This window comes from Dermacentor silvarum, chromosome 7, assembly GCF_013339745.2.
Source record: "Dermacentor silvarum isolate Dsil-2018 chromosome 7, BIME_Dsil_1.4, whole genome shotgun sequence".
NCBI classification, from domain to species: Eukaryota; Metazoa; Arthropoda; class Arachnida; order Ixodida; family Ixodidae; genus Dermacentor; species Dermacentor silvarum.
The window spans coordinates 143578480-143600098 of record NC_051160.1 but is presented as its reverse complement, the minus strand read 5'-3'; the positions used below and the strand labels follow the sequence as shown (position 1 = coordinate 143600098).

General features: G+C 48.8%; 3 protein-coding genes across 5 annotated transcripts; 1 reads left to right on the top strand and 2 right to left on the bottom strand.

Moving 5' to 3' along the window:
- The first annotated feature begins 5250 nt into the window (after positions 1–5250).
- Positions 5251–8204, top strand: LOC125946474 (uncharacterized). 2 transcript variants are annotated; one of them, XM_049669976.1, is made up of 3 exons: positions 5251–5634; positions 6349–6475; positions 7108–8204. In XM_049669976.1, exons 1-3 carry the CDS (start codon positions 5305–5307, stop codon positions 7113–7115), a joined length of 465 nt encoding a protein of 154 aa, XP_049525933.1. In that variant the 5' UTR covers positions 5251–5304; the 3' UTR covers positions 7116–8204. The 2 variants fall into 2 exon arrangements, with proteins under 2 accessions (XP_049525933.1, XP_049525932.1); XM_049669975.1 differs by lacking the exons at positions 5251–5634; positions 6349–6475 and adding an exon at positions 6809–6912.
- Positions 8205–8392: 188 nt separating this feature from the next.
- LOC119459238 (uncharacterized) lies at positions 8393–10657 on the bottom strand. The gene is made up of 3 exons (XM_049669980.1): positions 10588–10657; positions 10169–10503; positions 8393–10024 (listed from the first exon to the last, which is right to left on the bottom strand). Exon 3 carries the CDS (start codon positions 9974–9976, stop codon positions 9332–9334), a length of 645 nt encoding a protein of 214 aa, XP_049525937.1. The 5' UTR covers positions 9977–10024; positions 10169–10503; positions 10588–10657; the 3' UTR covers positions 8393–9331.
- A 55-nt stretch (positions 10658–10712) lies between these two features.
- On the bottom strand, positions 10713–19278 carry LOC119457361 (uncharacterized). Of its 2 annotated transcripts, XR_007467612.1 has the most exons (4): positions 18855–19278; positions 17909–18005; positions 10934–11529; positions 10713–10849 (listed from the first exon to the last, which is right to left on the bottom strand). XR_007467612.1 is itself a non-coding variant. In XM_049669981.1 (3 exons), the coding sequence occupies exons 1-3, from the start codon at positions 19087–19089 to the stop codon at positions 11244–11246; spliced, it is 618 nt and encodes a 205-aa protein (XP_049525938.1). In that variant the 5' UTR covers positions 19090–19278; the 3' UTR covers positions 10760–11243. The 2 variants fall into 2 exon arrangements, 1 of the variants encoding a protein (XP_049525938.1); XM_049669981.1 differs by having other exon boundaries at positions 10760–11529.
- Positions 19279–21619: the final 2341 nt, after the last annotated feature.

The following is a 21619-nucleotide window of genomic DNA, read 5'->3' as shown; positions in this document are numbered from 1 at the left end:
CTGATCAAGAAATTTGATTCCAATTAGACTCAAGTTCAATCAGAAGTGCTCTGTGTAGCACCGTATCAGTTAAGCAATCAGTTAAGCAAATTGACAGGGAAACAATTAACATTTGTTACCTTCCAAGTTGATCAATGCTGAAGGTCCTTTGACACCATTGATGACATCTTTGTAATGAAGTGCCATCTTCATATCTCTCTTGAGTAGGTCAGAAGTCCGTGCCTCAACTGGCTCTGTGACATATCTCATGCTCCCTAAAGCAAATAAGAAATATGAAAATTGTACAAAACACTGCAGTGTGTGACTTTTCCAACATGCATAACTGTCTTGCACACATTCGGTCCTGGAGAAGAGTGCAAGAAAGTAACGAACTACTCACCTTCCACATGCTCACCCCTTATAAGGCACCAAGGGCACCCAAAATAGCCATTGAAGGGCACCATGTTTTGCACAGCTGCCCTTGCAGGCGCATCCACAGAACAGCAAAGTACGAAAGGTCTAGATGTATGCACTTTGTTCTGGTAAGTCCATCTCACTGGTTTCGTGCTGTTCACTTCTTGCACGAACTTGTTGAGGAAGAGTTGCATGTTTGGATGTGACTTGCCAAACCAAAGTCCTGCAAGTACCGGGTGCTTGAAGCGCAAATGCGGTGGCAGTTCATTAACAATGAACTGAAGAGGCCACACGGATGTTTTTGACGACTTGAAGACCGGGCTTCCATCAGTGTTTATGGTCAGTGTCAAGTCATCATCTGCAAGTTTTCTTGCCTTCTTCAGTTTAGCATAGCACCGAGCATTTGTGATATCACTTATTTTCGATACCAGCAATCGTGCTTTTACCAAACTCGACTCTAACTCAGATTTTGTTTTTTCTATCAAAAAGCTGAGCTGTTTGTGAAAGTCAAGGATGATAAAAAATGAGCCTTTTTCTTTCAAGGCCTTAAGCCTTTCAATGCGCTCGCAAATTGGGCACTCTGCCATTTTGCCTTGTGGCGTCATTACTGCACTGCATGTATCACATACATAATAGTATTGTAGCACCTCTTCTGCTTCTTTACTCCACAGCTTGCGAAACATGTACTCACTGCGCGGCAATACATTGGCACCAAACAGAAAGTTAATAAGCTTTGAAAGATCACCTAGTGCCGTCCAAGTGAGACCGTGGGCAATGGCATATGACATAACTGCCGCAATTGCGCCAGCTTTCGTGACTTGTGAGCCTGGCAAGGTTTCCTGGCTAAAGCCAGAAAACTGGCGATTGTCTCCGTCCTCAGACTGTGCCTCCTCAAGACCGTCGCTCTCTTCATCACTATCTTCAGAGCTCCCTTGCTCGTCGTCACTTCGCGAGTGCGCGCTACTGCTGTACGTAGAACTAGGGTGCCTCGATGCCCAGCGCCGCCGTCCAGGGTGGAGACAACCCCGCTGGCGCCGCCATATTGTGTCACACGAGCTGAGACTCAGCTACGCTTGCGTTCATAAAGTGTTACTCGCGGCGCGCTTCCAAGTGCTTTGCCTTGATGAGGATTTTTTTATCGGTGTCCCATCTGCATATCTTTATAACCAATAGCCGTTAACTCGTCGAAGGTCGAAGACGTAAATGTATGGCGCCGGGAACATGCCCCAAGTTGCCTAATTCAATCACATTTAATATGCCGTGTGTATGTTTAAAATACGCACTGATTTTTTTTTTGCGCTTCGATGCTTGGTATATAAGGTTTGCGACCCCCTGTGTGTGGAAGTTTTTCTTTTTCGCTGTTGTATTTTGGTTTACACGTCACGCCTCCTTTACCGTGGCCAGTCACTCGCGCACGGCGGTTAGTTTCCCTTGCGTCGCGCGTGCTCTTCGCGTTCGTTGCAATTATTTGACAATATCTACACGCAATTTTGCTTTTTTTGCCCACAAAACTGTGTGCTGACAGGATTAAGCTGGTGTAAAAAAACTGCGATGTGAAAATAAGGTTTAGTTAGTGCTGTAGAGAAAAATGTAACGTAACTTGCCTGTGTCAATCTTGCGTAGTACACACAAGAAATCAAACGATGCACAAAATACATTTACTTATAATGTCTAGTACAATCAATCATGAAAGAGATATGTACATTAAAAATTATATGTACTGTGTGGCGCCTGAAGGTTATGTTGAAAGACGAGATAAAAAATTAATTCGCAAGGTAGGCTCGACACACACAATTCGGGGTAGGGAGAGTTTTTTTTTATTTATTCATTACATGGGGGGGGGGGTTTCAAGTGAGTGCATCAACCTTATTACACACAATATAAATCGAAAACAAGAATGCAAACAAGAAAACGCAACCGCGGGTAATATTAATCAAGATATCCAGCCAGATATCCAGCCAGAATACATACATCAGCTACCATCGAATACGTCGCATCAGCCAAACACATCGATGGCGAGTACAGAACATTTCATAAATAACCATTAGAACACTGATAACTACATTGAAAAAATAAACAACACTGCATACATATCACGTACAAAAACCGTAAATGAAACTAAGAGAGTCAAATACAGATTAGCAATGTTTTTCACTTAGAAAATATAGTCCATGATGATGTAGGGCTGTTGACTTTAACAGACGGCGCCCATCCTGTCGATTTCCCTCGTACTGGTCCTCTTCAAAGTGTTTCTAAGTACAGGTAAAACAACAAAAGTGATTATTGATATGAAAAGTTGCCTTGTAAATACTGAGAACCCATTACAGTGCTTAAAAATAAATTTTAGCAGAAGCAATGCTGTATTACCTCGCTTCACACGTTTCGAAGAAATGCACAGGCTACAACAGACACCATGCCAGAAAGCGCCGAAACATTTTGGTCCCATGATGCCCCTTAACTCTACTACACCTGGGCATACCGTGCACAGGCATTTAAAGACCGTCACAGTACCCACTACGATCGGGAATGAGCACGAATGGCCATCGGCTTACGATCACCACGCTACAAATATGTACAAGTCTAAAAAATCAACTATGTAACGTAACACCCTGAGGTCCGCAAGATATCTCCTGAGAAATCAGAGAAAATCACAATGTTTCGCTTACCACGTACAAAACAGCCGCTCTCCCCAGACGAAGCACTGCGTTCTTTAGTCCCAAATAACCAGTACCGAAAAAAAAAGAAACAAGAGACACACACGATGTGTGCTTCCCGTGAAAAAGGAAAACAGGTGGCTTACGTGACGATTCGTAGCTAATGTAAGACTATTTCGCGGCTAAGCATCTTCGTCAGTCCTTAAAATAAGGGTACAGACTGCGCCCATCAAAACGAAAAAAGCCTATGCGACGCGCGCTCGCAAACCATACGCTACTCAGACAGCATCGGTGCAGTGCTTACTTAGTTCGTGAGCGAACGTAGGTACGTGAGCGAGGATCAGAGAATACTTTCTTATTTAAATGAAAAACACGGTGCGGTAGTCTAAAAATTCTTGACACTTACCTCGCAAATGCAGGAGTTATCCGTTGCCTTCCAGTGATCGCGCTTTACTTGGGCTTCCCATCTCTTCCGTCGCTCTGGGTCCCGGGGGAAGCGAAAACAACGCAGTCCTTTACGCGTCGATCCGGCGCACTTGGGAACACAACAGCCCGTCATGTCGACACGATGCACTTGATAGCTTGTCAGTCATGCGGCTGAACACTGTCTAGCAAGTAGAAGCGTCCGCGAAGCATCCGCGCGCACTGTGCCTCGAACTCAGCACCGGCACCAAGCAATCGCAACGGCTCGCTGTGACACAATATGGCGTCGCAGCGAGAAAGCGGCGGCGCGGGGGCGGTCAAAGGTTGGCACCACCCTGAACGGCGGCGCTGGCATCGAGGCACCCTAACGTAGAACTGCTCGGAGTAGTGCCCGCACTGCCATTGGCACCGTCGTCGTCGTTGCCGTCGTCGTCACTGTGTGCAACACACGGTGCGCTCGTTTCTTCCGAAGCCGGAGAGTCGTCTCCGTTGCAGAGACTTGTGCTCGTGACTTTTGACGTAGCTGCGGCGTGGTCCTTTAGTCGGTTGTACAGACTTGATACAGGCACCTGAAAGAACTTGTGACGATCCAGGTACACCTTACGGCGCTTTGTGGGGCGGGATTCCGACATAGTTTCGCGCCGCTGCACCGACTACGCGAGCGTAAATAGAGGGACACGATTGTTGACGATCGTTTTGCCTAAGCCCACGTTGCAGTACACCATAGAATAAACATAGTTTCTCACTATAACACCATAATAAAGTGAGAAACTCTACGAGAATAAAGAACAAACTTGGCACAACGAACGCAGTGGATTCATGGACGGATGAAAGCGCATATGGATGGATATGATGAACGTCTTCATTGTGAAGAGGTGGTGGCGCTCGTTACCGTCGTTGGGGGCCTGCGATTCCGGTCAGTTCCGGTCAACAAACCACCGAACATGATAAACATCTACTGCTACAAAATCTATCACTTTCCTTGTTTTTGGGCCTCCACTAATACAGATATATGCTGTTTTCTCAACCCATCATCGACTCAAACTTCTTGCTCTACTTTACCGGGTAGAGTTACTGTATATGCACCCTATGAGGGGGGTTCTCATAGGGAGCTCTCACAGCGCCATCCCTTGACTAAAGAAGACGTTGCAGCTCTCAAGATTTGAAGCGTAGTGGCAATAAAGCATAGTGACACTTTTGTCGAGGGGCGGCGCTGCCATAAACTTTTTGGGGTCTCTTTTTTGATCTCTTAAAATCATAGGCAGCGGTACAAGGTAAATTTTTGAAAAAGAAAAATAATGATAGGTATACAAAAATGCAAGATAAAGAACATGTATAGTATACCTGATTAAATCAAGCAGGCTAGGTGACTATTTGTCGCCGCCTCGTTTCAAAGGGGATGCCAATAAATCATCATCATCATCATCATGGGGTCGAAGTGGAGTTAGGTTATTGGAGTGTTTAGTGGAGGAATGTACTTGAATGCGGGATAGTATAAGCTACATTTCTGGGTCGAATTGGAGTGTTTAGTGGAAATGTTCTTGAATACGGGATAGTATTATAGCTACATTAATAGCTAACACGGTTGATTGCATTAAATAGGTGTTCTGTGGTACTAATAGGTGGTATTTACGTGACGTCACGGAAGAGCAGTCTGGCGGGCGCTGTAGCGGAAAGGGCACAAGCTGCGTTGGCCACTATGAAACCGCCATATTTTTGGGGAGCCGGTGTCAACAAAGCCTATCTCCGCTGTTGAAGCGCTGACGATGTGTGTGTTTTTTTTTTTACTTTAGGAGGAGTCACTAAAGTGCCTATCTCTTGCAACTTTGCAAGCATGAATGCCAGCCCCTCATTAATGCACTTAAGCACGTACGCGCAGAATTTAGAGTCCGGTGCGAAGGTGCGCTACGTCGAGAAAGTGGAGCTTTGCGGTGGCGTCGATCCACTTATGCTTACTGGCAAAGAGGCGTCATTTGATCTCGCGCTCGTACCCAAGGTAGAACTTTCTGATATTAAGGACTACCTTGTGCACGCTACAAGCTTCATAACTCACGAACAGCTGAAAGCAAGAAAATCCCTGGAGTCGCACAACTATTTGACCAGCGGCTTTGTTCAAGAACCCCAGCTGAGAAGACACGGCGAGCACGTCATTGTGCGCACGAAGGTAAGACAATCTAAAACGCTACATCAGCTAGTTGGTCTTTGTATTACCGGGTCGAATTGTAACGCTAACGGGTAATACTTGCCAATGTGTGTGACAGTAGTGTGATTCGTGTTCGGAATGTTTCGCTGCGCAGCGAAACATCGTAGCACTTTCTCAAGTTACTGCCAGCGAGCGGCACTTTTTTCATCGTTTATGTACCGTTGCTCCTTGATAGTAGATGAAAATTTCAGGAGTAGGCTTTCGCGCAGCGCAGCGTCCAGCAACGCAGTGCCTTCCGGAGTTAAGGGAGCGAAAACGATACCAAAGAAAATCGTTTGTACGCAACAAGTCAGCTACCACCATGCTGCACCTTTAGAAACACTTGCTGTTTAGCGGCTACTTCCAGCGGTTCACCTTGCTCCAGCCCCTCTCCGCCCCCCCCCCTTCCTTTTTTTTGCAAATTCCCGTCACCTGCCCAAGCGTTTACTACGTTCTACAAATTATCGCTACCGGCGAGGCCGCGAGCTTTGCATACGTATGCGCAGTTGCGATTCGATTGTGCAAGCATAAAAACCATTCGCTGGTGTTTTGCTTATTTACACTCATGGATACACCTACATTAGTTTCACTCACTGCTGATTTAGTAACTCGCCTTGCTTTTTGTGCAGTGGGGCAACCTGTGTTCTCAGCATGCATAGAACCAGCAGCTAAATAGATCACTTCCTCCGTTTGCAGGTAAACCACTCCCAGGCAATTTCCACTCAGCCACTCGAGCCATGGCTTCTTGTCAAGCAGGATGGAATGGTCAAAGCTGCACACTGCACGTGTATGGCGGGTCTCGGCGAAGCCTGCTCACACATTGGTGCACTGCTCTCCTATTTAGAAGCAGCTTCAAACTTTCGTGATGGTCAGGCTTGCACTGATAAGGAAAATGCATGGCTGCCTCCATACTCAAGTACTGTGCCTTGTGCGCCACTTGCACACATCGACTTTGCGTCAGCTACCACCAAGAAAAGGCGGCTAGATGGACATCGATCATCATCCTCAAAGAAACCAGCCACCACTATTGAGAAGCCTTCACAGTGCGAATGGAAGGGCTTTCTCGACAGAATTAAGAAGGCTGGCAAATATTCTGCAGTGTTGGCACTGAAAAAGGACTATTGCGAGGAGTTCATTCCTGTGCAAGTGAAGCACTCCATTGCTCTTCTCGGACACTTGGCAAGAGACAAGCCATTGTCAAGGGATGCGATGCTGGAGGAGTGCGAAATGTTTGCCCAGGCGTATGTTGTAGAGCCAAAGGTATTTATATTTCCATTGAAGGATAGCTTTATTGATATAAAGTAACTACATGTTGCATGACAGACAAGGCACTGCTAAAAGCTTGAAACTACCAGTGTTTACATTGCCCAACCTGCATGGTTGCTGCTAGCTAAGTGCAGTTTTGTGATCATGTACATTGAATTAGTGTGAAAAGTCATTGTATTGAAAATGCAGGTCTGTAAAGATGTGGAAGCGGCAACGAGAGGTCAGTCGGCCTCACCAACGTGGTTCGCCTTCAGAGCAGGCCGGGTCACAGCATCGACAGCCCACGCAGCTTGCCGAACGACCTTGACTCAGCCATCTGTGAGCCTGGTTAAGAAGATCTGCTACCCGGAGGAGAGCAAGTTTTCTTCTGCTGCAACTAATTGGGGTCTGCGCAAGGAGGACACTGCCAGGAACCAATACGTTGCTGAAGCATCCAGCCAGCACAAAGAGTTTGTTTGCAACAAGTCTGGATTGCATATTAGTTCACATGAGCCCCACATGGCAGCAAGCCCAGATGGCCTGATTTCTTGTGCCTGCTGCCAAGATGGCGTTTTAGAAATTAAGTGCCCATATTCAGCTGCTTGTGTAAAGGACGTTGTGACCCAGAAAAGTGGCTGCTTAGAAGTTGCTGCTAGTGATAATACACTAAAGCTGAAACGACAACATGCTTACTACACGCAAATACAAATGCAGCTTTTTGTTTGCCAGCGCAGCTATTGCGACTTTTTTGTGTGGACACCAGCAGATAGCCATCTTGAAAGAATCTTCCTGGATGCCGAATTTTGTCAAGGGGTCGTGAACAGGAGTAGGGATTTTTTCAAGATAGTCCTGTTGCCAGAGTTGTTATTTAAGACCTGGACAACATCTTCAGAGAACAAAAATGGGCCTGAAGACTCTTCTGATGACGGAGCACTGCATTTCTGTTATTGCGGTGGTCCAGAGTCTGGAGACATGGTAGAATGCAGTGGCCCAGACTGTGAGGGTAAATGGTTTCACTTTCAGTGTGCCAACTTGAAGCGCCCTGCGAAAGCGAAGGCTTGGTTCTGCAAGGGTTGCAAACCCCGAAAGTGATAAATATGCATATTTGTAGTCCTGTTATAGGTAATGTAAGTGCACACATGAAAGGACCTAGTGAACTTGTTCTGTGAAATTAGCCTTACAAAATATTGCTGCATACAAGGGGAAACTGAACAGAGTCATCAAACTGTTCACCTTATCACTGAATTTTACATAGCGAAGTACATTATGAAGGAGCAGTCTAATAAATGTGGAATCTTTGGATGACAGCAGGTATTTTTCATTCGCAGCAGTTTTGTTTCTATTGCAGTGTTTTCTCTAGCATGAGTGCTGCACACGTTGGGTCGCTGGGGTTCTTTAACATAATGGGCTCGGCATGTAATGCACATGGCAAAACATGGTGGATTAGGGTAGGAGCGGATTTCAAGGAACGAAAAGTGAACTTGTGCAAGACAAATTTAGGTGGAAAGATTAACTTTATTTCCAGTGCGACGAGGTTTATTGTTGCCGATAACGTTGCAATAACGTTACGTAAAGGTAGGCACTGCAAGGGCTTTTCGTAGCACGGGGCTCACTCGCGATCACGGCACGATACTTCGTCTTCCTCTTCAGTTGGCACATACACAGGGGCGGCCTCTGCTTCATTACACCAGCAGTTGTTTCCGTTGCAGTACATGGCAGATCCTTAGGTGTGGCAGGGCCCCTTCATTTAAAGGGGTTGAGACATCAAATTTGTGGCTTGCGCGTTGTTTGTTTCAAACGTTTCTTATTGCTCCATAAAGCATGATACACGCTGGAAGGATCATATATTCTCGGTAAATAATTTAATATCGCATTATTTATGTGCACCAATTTCGGTTTCTCGGCGCCGAGTTGGACAGTGACGTCACTGGCTAGGAAGCTTGGTCACGTGGGCCCACAAGGCTGTGACGCACGCACGCACTGCTGGATCGTCTGCTCTCGCACACACGTTTTGTACCAGCGCAAGCAAACAAACCCACGCCGACAGTTGCCATCGCTAGCTGCGGCAGCTCCGATTCCGACTGTGTCTTCGTCCGATGCAGCTTATACTGCACTCTAGACTCGAGGCTTGCCCCGTGCTGTGGGTCACCGCTCATCGTACGTCGCTCTAATGTGGTATGACGTCACTAAAACACGTTACGCTTCCAACACAGTGACGTCGGTGTTAATCGCGCTAGCGATGGGTCTCGATCGCGAGAACGAGCATTTAGGCACTCTTTGGAAGCAAATTAAAATATATTTAACACGTTTGCTGTGTCGAACACTTCATGTTGAGTGTCCTTTCATACAGAGGAAGCCTGCAGCAGGCCTTTTATACCCTCAAAATTTGGTGTCTCAACCCCTTTAAGTAAAATTTAGATTTGGCGCATCCAGATCAGTCAACAGGCACAACCGATTTGCTCAGATTTGTCAGCGCAGCACACACCGCAACAATTTTGTCAAGTTGTGTTAGAGTGTCCTCGCTTCGCACTGCTAGCAAATCAATAGGGATGGTGCTTGAAAGAATTTTGTACTTTCGCCTCAGCAAACCTGTCACACGTTCCACGTGGATGCGCACATTCGCAATTTTCCTAGTTTTTTCAACCTCCCAGGCTGATAGCTGAGGTTTGCCCCTTGTGAATGCAGGAACCTCAAGGCGTGCACGATGAATGCCTACGGCATCACCAATCGTGAATCCTCTGTCGGCGAGCACCGTGTCACCTGGGAGAAGGTGGTTCAACATTCCACTCGACTCTGTTATAAGCTTGTCGCTTGTCCTGCCTCCCCACCCTTTGGAAATGAAAGTGATTGCTCCCTGATGTGCTATTCCTATCAGATATTTTGCCGTGTTGTGGTGCTTATACCGCGACCACGTCTGTGACCTAGGGAGCATTGACGAAGGGCGCTCAATGAATATCTCGAAGCAGTCTATAATGACTGCCACACTCGTGCCAAATGCTTTTCTGAAGGCCATTGGCATGGTCTGCTGCAATTGTTCACGACTGGGCCAGTCCACCAGCTGTTTTAGTCGTACATGCATGGCCGCGATCCACCGGTTGACTACTCGTGTTGCTGTGGCTTGGCTGACCTGAAAGATAAAGCCAGTCACTATTATAAAGCAAACAGGGCCATCTTGCCACCAAATGTTGGCCCACGAGAGTATTATAACATATACGTGATGCCAACTGTAAATAAGTGCTCGCAACAATACAAATTCCACCAGTCCACTTACCTCAAATCTATACGCCAGGTCCTGCAAGGGCACTCCTAGTCGCAGCCTCACAAGTGTGAGCACAAGCTCTTCGAACTTAGTAAGCACATTGTTTGCGCTGTGCGACACACCACTGTCGAGAAGCGCGAACAGCGCTATCAAAACTGTGTAGCTTGGTAGGCCAGTGTAAAATTTTACACGGTTGTCGTCTTGCTCCAATGAAGCTTTAGACAACTGAAGTCTACGCAAAGAGCCCTTCACTTCGTTTAGCTCTGCACGTAGGGCCTGGTTGTCGCCTTCGAAGCTGTTTAATGCACTGCTTGTGATATCTGTTTGGGTTTCAGCGTCCTTTAGCACTGAAAGAAACATACAGACAATACATTACTACGCGTGTCATATTCAGGTGCAGGCTGCTATGAGATATGTGCGACTGTACTTACATGACGTGGTGTTCACTGAAGCTTCAGCCGTCGAAGTGGTGGCTTGAACACCAGCCTCAGAGAACTTCACGTCTGATAAATAAATAAATAATGCAAGAATGTAACACTTGCACTCAGCATGTTGCTGAAAACCTCTGGTTTGCTGCAATTGCATGAATGCAGTACTCACAGGATGCGCCATCCACTGCAGCTCCAGCAGTAGAACCAGTTTCAGCTGAGACTGGGGCCCTGCCTACCTCAGGTGATGGCATGGATGGTGGGTCTGCGGTGAGGCATTAACAGTCATTTAAATTGTGTTCTTAAGGTGCTCAGGCCCTTTGCAACTGTGCAAACAAAGATCACTCACGAAATATGTCAGCTGCAGTATCAGCATCTTGTGGTACAGTTGCAGCTGGTACTTGTTGCAGCATTGTTGGGCCTGCATTAAAGTGTTATCATTGGCATTTCACAACCATCAACCTTGTTTCTGCAACAACTCGGGCGCATCAAAACTGCACATATCCTGTATACACACAATAAGGCGCCTACAGCTCCAGAAAGAGAAGCACCCAATAGGTCATGCTGGGCGACCGTCGGATATGCGACACTGCTTACTGCAAGAAATGGGGTAGATGATGGGCCACCTGCAGTGAGGTTGTTCTTGACAGAAAGACTAATCATGCAACAATTAACTGCATGAGACATATGTGACTCATTGCCTTGGTCATTTTGTACTGCAATGGGACTTGCAAGTGGTGTGCCTGCATAAAAACAAAGATGTTAAGACGCTGAATGTCATTAAAGGAAATATTCCCCTTGTATGAATCAGCCATTTTACTTGTGACAGTACTGTTCACAGCACTCTGCTGTGCATTCAACATTGTAGTCAAGGGTCGTAGCACTCTGCTATCGGCCTTTTGGACCACCTTTGGAGTCGCAGCCCTCTTGCAACGTCGCTGGTGCCTGAAATAAAATGTACCTCTCTGTAAAAATGTCTACGTTGTACTCATTACCACTACTTGCATTGATGATTCTACCTCTACAACTGCTTGCTATTTGTCACAGTGCTGGCACCAGTTCTCACAAATTTGTATTCTCTTGGAAACTGAAACCCGCCTACTCTCTGCAGACACAACTATTCTCAAAATAATGCTAACTTGGAAGCAACTGATTGGAATGCATTACTTGATGACTATGTAACTTATACTACGTAACTGCAGTCGGGAGTGCAATATTGACACGTATACATGTTTATCTTTCACCGGTGGCCGCTTTCCACCGGCTAACAAATGTTAAACGTTATCGCTCGGCGCAGGACGCGCCTGTATCGGAAGTTTCTAGAACATTATCGATGCTTCTTTCCATTGCCTGTTTTCACCGACGCTTCTGTTATCTGATTGCATGACTGACGCGAATTGTCTTGAACTTTCTGGAAGACACGCGGGCATCAGGGATTAATCTAGAACCTTCGATGACTCAGGTATAAAAGCCGACGCGTTTCGCCGCTGATCAGATTTTCGACGATCGCCGACTGTGTTCGCCGCTATCGTTGTGCTTTGAGTGTACCTTGCTTTTGTGGGCACAGGTTCGCCCAATAAACAACCCGTTTCGTCGTACACTGTTTTACGACTGTTTTCTTCAGCGTCACTACTACGTGACATCTGGTGGAGATGCTTTTGTGTCCATGCAGCGGACGCCCCCGCAAAGCCGCGACCCAAGCCCGAAACCGGAGGACGAGACCAACGTCGCCAAGGACCAGCGAGCTAGCCGTAGGCAGCAAGGACTTCCGCCGGAGTACGGACTTCTTCCCGAGAAGACCACAGCGATCAAGGCCAAGTCAACGACCACAATGGCAGCCCCAGCGTCCCCCATCCTGCTGCAGCAACCTCGGGAGCCACCGACCTTCCGTGGATCATCAGCTGAAGACCCTGAAACATGGCTGGAGACGTACGAGAGGACCGCGACATTCAACAAATGGAGCGACGATGACAAGCTGCGCCATGTCTATTTTTCGTTGGATGACGCTGCTCGGACATGGTTTGAGAACAGAGAGACCACCCTGGTGACTTGGGACCTATTTCGCGAGAACTTCGTGAGGACCTTCACGAATGTCGTGCGAAAAGAAAGGGCCGAAGTTTTATTAGAAACCAGAGTGCAATTGCCCAACGAGAACATCGCAATCTTCACGGAGGAGATGACTCGCCTCTTCCGCCACGCCGACCCCGATATGTCCGAGGAAAAGAAAGTTCGGTTCTTGATGCGGGGTGTCAAAGAGCAACTATTCACCGGATTGATGCGCAACCCGCCCAAGACTGTCGCCGAATTTTTTTCCGAGGCCACAACGATCGAGAAGACGCTTGAAATGCGCGCCAAGCAATACAACCGCCGTGCCCTGACCAATTACGCCGATGCTCAAGCGCTAGGCGCCGACGACCTGCGCGACACCATCAGAGCAGTCGTTCGCGAGGAGCTGCAGAAGCTCTTTCCCAGGTCGCAGCCTCAAGTGGCATCTATCGCCGACGTCGTCAAAGAAGAAGTTCAGCGCTCACTTGGAGTTCCTGATGTGCAGCCGCAATCGCCGCAACCCCAGCCGGAAGCGCTGACTTACGCCGCCATTGCCCGTCGTCAAGGCCCTCCTTCACGCTCGCACCAGGGCCCCATAACGCCGCAGTTCCGTCGTCCACCGCCGCCGCCGCCAGCACGCCCGCCCGTCGCCCAGCGCAGCTACCAGCGGAAGACGGACATTTGGCGCGCCCCCGACCACCGCCCGCTCTGCTATCACTGCGGGGAAGCCGGCCATGTCTACCGCCGATGCCCATACCGCGAGATGGGCCTACGAGGGTTCGCCGTCAACGCGCCACGTCCACAGCTTGGCGAGCGACCACGTGACATCGCCGACTACCTTGCCGGAGCCCAGTGGCAACCACGACGACCCTCACGCTCGCCGTCACCAGGCCGCTACATCTCGCCGCATCGCCGCCTGTATGCCGGCCCAACCCGGGGCCGATCTCCCAGCCCATACCCGGGAAACTAAAAGCAGCAACCGATGGAGGTGCGGTTGCTGTACGACGCAATGCCGAAGATCCTCCGCCGCCGACGACGACGACGATTCGCGAATCATCACGACGAGATATCAGTACGCCGCCTAGCAACAGCCTTGACAACACATCGCCGCCGAACGAAGACCTTCCGACGCGACGTAGCAGCAGCAGAGCAAGCCGACGCAGCCGTGATCCGACGCCACGAATCAACCGCAACGCCAGACGCCGGTCTACCGATCTAGACGTGCTCATCGATGGTCATAACGTCACCGCTCTCGTCGACACTGGCGCCGACTATTCAGTTTTCAGTGGCGCGTTCGCCGCCAAGTTAAAGAAGGTGAAGACGGCCTGGCAAGGACCCGATATACGGACAGCGGGAGGTCACCTAATAACGCCGGCTGGAATCTGCACAGCGCGAGTCACGGTAAACAACCGCACTTACCCGGCGAGCTTCGTAATCCTGCCGCACTGCTCCAGGGACGTCATCCTAGGCATGGACTTTCTAAACCAACATGGGGCAGTCATCGACTTAAGGTCCAAGTCGATAACGCTTTCAACACACAAAGCGATACCGCCGGATACAATCATCAGTTACCATGCCTTGAATGTGCTTGAAGAACAAGTCACCGTTCCGCCGCGCTCCAGCGTAATGATTTCCGTCGGTACCGAAGTGCCTGCAGACATGGAAGGCGTCATCGAGGGCGATCATCACTTACTGCTCGACCGTGAAATTTGCGTCGCTAGAGGCATAGCTGAGCTACGTGCAGGGAAAGCAAGGGTGATGCTCACGAACTTCAGCCCCGAATATAAGCACATTAACAAAGGCACCACGGTCGCCTACATCGACGAAATAGTACAAGCCAGCAGTGCTTTCGCCTTCACGGATTCCAGTGCACCTGCAACGACGACTATAATACCTGAGCCAACTTTCGACGTCAATCAGAACCTTCCCAGGCATAAGAAAGAACAACTAAAAGCTCTGCTCCTGCAATACAAGGACTGCTTCTCGTCGTCGTCAAAAGTTCGACAAACCCCTGTCGCCAAGCACCGCATCATCACCGACGAAAATGTCCGCCCACTCCGTCAGAGCCCGTACCGTGTTTCGGCGCGCGAACGTGAAGCCATAAGGCACCAAGTCGACGAAATGCTACGCGACGACATCATCCAGCCGTCCAAGAGTCCGTGGGCGTCCCCCGTGGTGTTAGTGAAGAAGAAGGATGGAACCCTACGTTTCTGCGTCGATTATCGTCGGCTCAACAAGATCACGAAGAAGGACGTATACCCCCTCCCACGGATTGACGACGCCTTGGATCGACTCTACAACGCAAAGTATTTTTCGTCGATGGACCTCAAAACCGGCTACTGGCAAATCGAAGTCGACGAGAGGGACCGGGAGAAGACTGCCTTTATAACACCAGACGGACTGTTCGAGTTCAAGGTCATGCCGTTTGGTCTTTGCTCGGCACCTGCGACTTTCCAACGCGTCATGGATACAGTACTGGCAGGCTTGAAGTGGCAGACTTGCCTCGTCTATTTGGACGACGTCGTTGTGTTTGCCTCAAGCTTCGAAGAACACCTGCGGCGCCTTGAAACAGTTCTTCAAGCAATCAAAACCTCCGGACTCACGTTAAAGCCCGAAAAGTGCCGCTTCGCATATGAGGAGCTCTTGTTTTTGGGCCACGTCATCAACAAGTCTGGAGTGCGCCCCGACCCTCAGAAAACTGCGGCCATCTCCAACTTTCCTCCGCCCGCTGACAAGAAGGCAGTGCGTAGGTTTCTTGGACTGTGCGCCTATTACAGGCGCTTCGTCAAGAATTTCTCACGGATCGCTGAGCCACTGACGTATCTCACGAAGGCCGACGTCGAGTTCAAGTGGGAGACGCCGCAAGTCGAAGCATTCGAAGAACTGAAGCGACGCCTGCAATCGCCGCCAATACTTGCGCATTTCGACGAAAACGCCGATACGGAAGTCCACACCGACGCAAGCAGCGTAGGACTCGGCGCCGTGCTTGTGCAGAGGACTGACGGACTAGAAAGGGTTGTAAGTTACGCTAGCCGGTCGCTATCGAAGGCGGAAGCAAATTATTCCACAACAGAAAAGGAGTGCCTCGCCATCATCTGGGCTACATCAAAGTTTCGCCCCTACCTCTATGGCAGGCCCTTTAAAGTTGTGAGCGACCACCACGCCTTGTGTTGGCTAGCTAACTTGAAGGATCCTTCAGGTCGCCTCGCACGCTGGAGCCTGAGACTTCAAGCATTCGACATCACCGTCGTTTATAAGTCCGGGCGAAAGCACTCTGACGCCGATTGTTTGTCTCGCGCCCCCGTCGAACCGCCGCCACAAGACGACCAGGATGACGACACTTTCTTGGGACCCATCAGTGCCGACGAATTCGCCGAACAACAACGAGCCGACCCGGAACTAAGGAGCCTTGTAGACTACCTGGAAGGCAAGACCGTCATTGTGCCGAAGGTGTTCAGGCGAGGATTGGCGTCGTTTTTCTTGCAAAACGACATTCTCCTAAAGAAGAACTTCTCGCCTCTCCGAGCCAACTACCTCCTCGTGGTACCCTCAGCATTGCGTCCAGAGGTTCTGCAAGCTCTCCATGACGACCCAACGGCTGGACATCTCGGTTTTTCACGCACTCTCGCGAGGATACAAGAAAAATACTACTGGCCTCACCTCTCTGCCGACGTCGCCCATTACGTAAGGACATGCCGAGACTGTCAGCGACGCAAAACACCGCCGACAAGGCCAGCCGGACTTCTACAGCCAATCGAGCCACCTCGCCGACCGTTCCAGCAGATCGGGATGGACTTACTGGGGCCTTTTCCGACGTCGACGTCCGGGAATAAATGGATCGTCGTCGCCACGGACTACCTCACCCGCTACGCTGAAACAAAAGCCTTGCCCAAAGGCAGTGCCGCCGAGGTAGCCCGATTCTTCGTTGAGAACATCCTCCTGCGTCACGGTGCCCCAGAAGTCCTCATCACCGACAGAGGCACGGCCTTTACGGCAGAACTAACTCAAGCCATTCTGCGGTACAGCCAGACAAGCCATCGCCGCACCACCGCCTACCACCCGCAGACGAATGGCCTTACCGAGCGCCTAAATAAGACCATCGCCGACATGCTGGCAATGTACGTCGACGTCGAACACAAGACGTGGGATGCCATCCTTCCGTACGTGACCTTCGCATACAACACGGCCGTGCAAGAAACGACGCACATGACGCCGTTCAACCTGGTCTACGGAAGGAACCCGGCAACGACGCTTGACGCTATGCTACCAGACGTCGCTGACGAAGAAAATATCGACGTTGCCACTTATTTGCAGCGTGCCGAAGAAGGTCGACAGCTCGCCCGCCTGCGCATCAAGAACCAGCAGAGGACCGACAGCCGACACTACAATTTACGACGACGCTACGTCGAGTACCAGCCCGGCGACCGTGTTTGGGTCTGGACTCCGATTCGCCGACGAGGACTTAGCGAGAAACTGTTGCGTCGCTATTTCGGACCCTACAAGATTATCCGACGTATTGGCGCACTGGACTATGAGGTCGTGCCAGACGGCATTTCGCAATCACAGCGTCGCCGGGCACGACCTGAAGTCATCCATGTGGTGCGTCTTAAACCTTTCTACGCCCGCTGACGAACTTAGGTACTTTGTTACTTTTTTTTTCTTTATTACGCGTGGTTTTGTTTATATACGCTTTCACATTTGTTTGTAGCATCGGGACGATGCTTTTTAAGGGGAGGGTATTGACACGTATACATGTTTATCTTTCACCGGTGGCCGCTTTCCACCGGCTAACAAATGTTAAACGTTATCGCTCGGCGCAGGACGCGCCTGTATCGGAAGTTTCTAGAACATTATCGATGCTTCTTTCCATTGCCTGTTTTCACCGACGCTTCTGTTATCTGATTGCATGACTGACGCGAATTGTCTTGAACTTTCTGGAAGACACGCGGGCATCAGGGATTAATCTAGAACCTTCGATGACTCAGGTATAAAAGCCGACGCGTTTCGCCGCTGATCAGATTTTCGACGATCGCCGACTGTGTTCGCCGCTATGTTGTGCTTTGAGTGTACCTTGCTTTTGTGGGCACAGGTTCGCCCAATAAACAACCCGTTTCGTCGTACACTGTTTTACGACTGTTTTCTTCAGCGTCACTACTACGTGACAATATAAAACATAGCTGCTGTATCAACACAGTGTCCGCCAGCACCTCTTAGGTCTCAGCTATTTTTAAAGTCTGGGTTTGCTGTGCGCTACCAGAAAGAGCACATACATACATACCTTTCTTCAGATCGAGTTGTTGACTTTGTGTCATACCCTAGGTGCAAGCTTGGCGCCCAGTCCGGGTTCGTCAGATCCATTAAGTAGGATGGCCTGCCTGCAAGTATGAACGAGACTGCGTTTGCACAACAAAACAAGTTCCTTGAAAACTGACGCATTTCTAACAAGAATAGCCACTGGTTGCAGTAGCAAGAAGTCTAGCCATTACTTGAGGCCACAACTGCACGACAACCAGCTTTTACACAAAAATCACGCAGTGTGCTAAGGTCTCTCGGGCAAAATAACTTCAAACAGCAGAATCAGCAGTACGACAGGCTTCGCTCGTTTCCGGAACAATTACGCCAGCATCATAAACACGAACAGGCATGATGTCATAGCATTAGTTAATTTCTGGGGTTTTACATGCCAAGACCACTTCGAGTTCTTGCTTTAGCGCAACTCAGTTTGAGTATGAAGGAAAAAAGGGAACAGGTGACAGAATACGATGCACCAACTTGCCCAATCTACAGTACTTCTGAACCACTTCGAGGCACGTCGCAGCGGGGGACTCCGGAATGATTCTGACCACCTGGGGTTCTTTAACGTGCACCCAATACACGGTACACGGGCGTTTTTGCGGTTCACCCCATCCCATCAAAATGCGGCTGGCGTGGCCGGGATTTCGTACCGCGAAATCGCGCTTAGCTGCGCAACGCTCTAGCCGCTAAGCCACCACGGCGGGTGTCTTGGCATTTAGTGCAACTCAGTTTGAGTGAAAGGGAACAGGAGAAGGCGGCAGAGTAGCAACCACCGTGTTGTCTTTTACTACAGTTCACTACCTAAAGCAAGCCTTCAAACGTTATGCTAACCACATACGCTACAGCATTACTAGCATCGACCACGTGCAAGCCCTACCCTTCAAGTTCGCGCTGCGTAATTTGTAGCAGAACGACAAATATGCACTCACCAGAAACGAAGTGCTCGCTGCAGACTTTGTAGTGGGTAGCGTCTGTATTAATGTCACCCCGGTAGAGGCGACGAAACCATTCCGCTCGACGCTTCGTTGAGATCTCTAAGGTCTGGCTGCATTGCCAACGAACAACATTCGGCACAGAAAAAAAACTAAGCTTCTTCGTGTTCTCGCCAGAGTCAGTTTTCCGCCGCGACTCGTTGTTGCATCCGAACACAGCGCAATTAACCATGATTAAAATGATTGCCGAGGTCCTTGAGATTGCAATGCCTGCTGCTGCACTTCAAAGCACCACGAAACGAAAGCATTCCCCCAAGGATATGGCGGCCGGAAGCGGAAAGCTCGCCGCGCCGGCCTGAGCCCTTCCGGTCATGCTGCACGGGATCACAGTGTTGCTTACGCGTGAATACCACCTATAGGTTGCGACCACGTCCTGTGTTCGCTTAGCGCTCCTCCTGATAAGCTTGAAAATGTGCCAACATGCTCGATTTTCAACCCTTCAGCAATTCATATGGAAGCTGTAGTTTGCTACGAAACGTAATGACTGAAGGGGCTCAAGAATTGAGCCTATTGAGCATCAAGATCAACAACAAAGTGCAAAAGCTATATGTTTATTTTAGTCAGCTAAGCTACCAGCAAAAATCAGAGCACGTCGTTACGGTTCTGTTTTTGTGGTGATGGCGACCGTTTTATTTTGTTGCGGGTGCATAGGTCCACTTCCGTGGAAGTGAGAAGACATGTGAATTTATTCAGGGATGAAAATATATATTTAGATGTAGCTTATAAAACTACCTGTCAACATCACGTGTGTTCGCGTACACCTTGCATTCAAACTGGGTAATGTACACGTGGCACACTTAAGAAAAGCTTGTCCCACAACGATAATCGTCATCTGCCTTGCTTGCGGTTCCTTTCTTCTGAACTCTGCGCTTGTTACTTTCCTGCCGAGAATGCTCTGTCACGTTGAAAATGTGCACGTCGTTCGTGACCTAGAAGTACGGGCATAGTACAGGGCGCACAGCGTTAAATAAATGAATGCGGGTAAGATATGTACGGTGTACCTGGCATCAAAATGAATGACCGAAACTAACTTGAGTGATGGCAACAAAAAATTACAAAGGATGGATGATGATGATGATATAAACTTTAATTTTCGAGACGGTGTTCCCGAGCGTTTGAGCTGTGGATCACTCTAGGTGGGAGGGTCCCTCATTCCAGGAATCCTCTGGCAAAGGATGGAAGCGAAATAATTTCTCTGCAGCGGAAGGCAAAAAGTACCGCACGCACTGTACCGCTCAGCGGAAGCATGCACCAAACATATCGTTGAACGATACACCGAAATCGACCCATACAACTAGAGCCCGCTACAGTGTATCGAATTAAAATGGGTTTACCAGAGAAACAAAACGCATTGTTATATCGAACTACCAATCCCCAATTGGTAGTTCGAAATCCCAATCCCCCAGAGTGGGTATGTGCCACTCACACCAATACTCTACATCTAAATAGTAAAAACCAGTCAAAAGACGAAGGACAGAGACCTTCGTCTTTTGACAGGTTTTTACTATTCAGTATGTACCAACTGACCCAGACTGCTACACTCTACATCTACATCTGCAAAAGAAGAAAAGGTCAGTGCAGCAAGTAAGTAAGTAAGTATACTTACTTAGAGATTATAATCTCTCAAAGGCGGTTCTGCTTGCAAGCAAGCAAGCAATTGAACGCTAATCATTTGCAACGAGCAAGCAACACGGCTGTAATGAGCCAATCTTGTGCAGCAGCTGGCAGTAATGGAGCGAGTAAAGAAGGGTCCTTTTTGTGCGTGTGGTGTTTTTCACGTTGTGCTAATTAATAACAATTCTAAGGGCTCCACCATTTCGTCCACCATTAGTTGCGTTGCCCGATGTCGTCTATGATCAGTGCACCAACGTGTTCATGGTATCAAGAGCGCGCGAGTTTTGTCATTTATTGGCATCGCTGTCGGTCGCTTTCTGAATGAAAACCTAGGAAGAAACAAACGCTATGGTTCTACGCGAAATTGGTATGACGCAGAAATCTTGTACGTTTCTATATGCATAACGCTCGCCTATGCGTACACTTTTAGTCAATGCTTGCTACACTTCGGCATTGTTTTGCGGTTACGTTAACATACTTATAATTCGTTATAATTCGACTACAAGTCTCCACACCGACAACCATGCCGTCCCGAATCTCACACGCCGTGGTTTTTCTACGCAACACATGAATACGCGACATCTGCATGGCACGTCTTTGTGCATATCGCTTGAAAAGTATGTCTTAGGCCTGTCATCTAAATTCAGGTCGCAGAAAAAAAAATTAATATTAACTTTAACGGAGTTTTCTTTCCTCCATGTGCCAGCCATGACGAAGCCGAAGCCGGTTGTGGCGTGGTGCTGTAGCCGAACGTAGCCGAACCAGTCCGAGGTTGCTACAGCTGGGCCTTCTTTATTCTGTGGCTGGGCTACGACGCTGTGTGCAATGTTCGCTTACGTGAAATACCACGATAAATATCGGGCTATTTTGCCCACTAGCCTCATAAAGGTTTTTTTCCCCGAAATGTGAAGAAGACTTCGACAAAGCGAAGACGGTCCAGGCGTTCTGGCGGAGCGAGGACGGTGATGTCCAAGGATATTACCCAGCCTTTGTTGTTGCTTTTGCAGGTGAGTGTGCCGTGCAAAATTTTAAACTTTCTTGTATGATTTTCTGTTGCGGAAATGGTCAACTTTTCTTGTTGGCTGAAC

What these genes read in the sequence shown, in the direction of transcription:
- LOC125946474 (XM_049669975.1), top strand. Translation starts at nt 6,862, where the DNA reads ATGCTGGAGGAGTGCGAAATGTTTGCCCAGGCGTATGTTGTAGAGCCA. An exon ending in CGTATGTTGTAGAGCCAAAG is followed by an intron (nt 6,913 to 7,107) that starts GTATTTATATTT and finishes TTGAAAATGCAG; the next exon opens with GTCTGTAAAGATGTGGAAGC.
- LOC119459238 (XM_049669980.1), bottom strand. Translation starts at nt 9,976, where the DNA reads ATGCATGTACGACTAAAACAGCTGGTGGACTGGCCCAGTCGTGAACAA.
- LOC119457361 (XM_049669981.1), bottom strand. Translation starts at nt 19,089, where the DNA reads ATGGTTAATTGCGCTGTGTTCGGATGCAACAACGAGTCGCGGCGGAAA. An exon ending in CAGCGAGCACTTCGTTTCTG is followed by an intron (nt 18,006 to 18,854) that starts GTGAGTGCATAT and finishes TCATACTTGCAG; the next exon opens with GCAGGCCATCCTACTTAATG. An exon ending in ACAACTCGATCTGAAGAAAG is followed by an intron (nt 11,530 to 17,908) that starts GTATGTATGTAT and finishes ATTTTATTTCAG; the next exon opens with GCACCAGCGACGTTGCAAGA.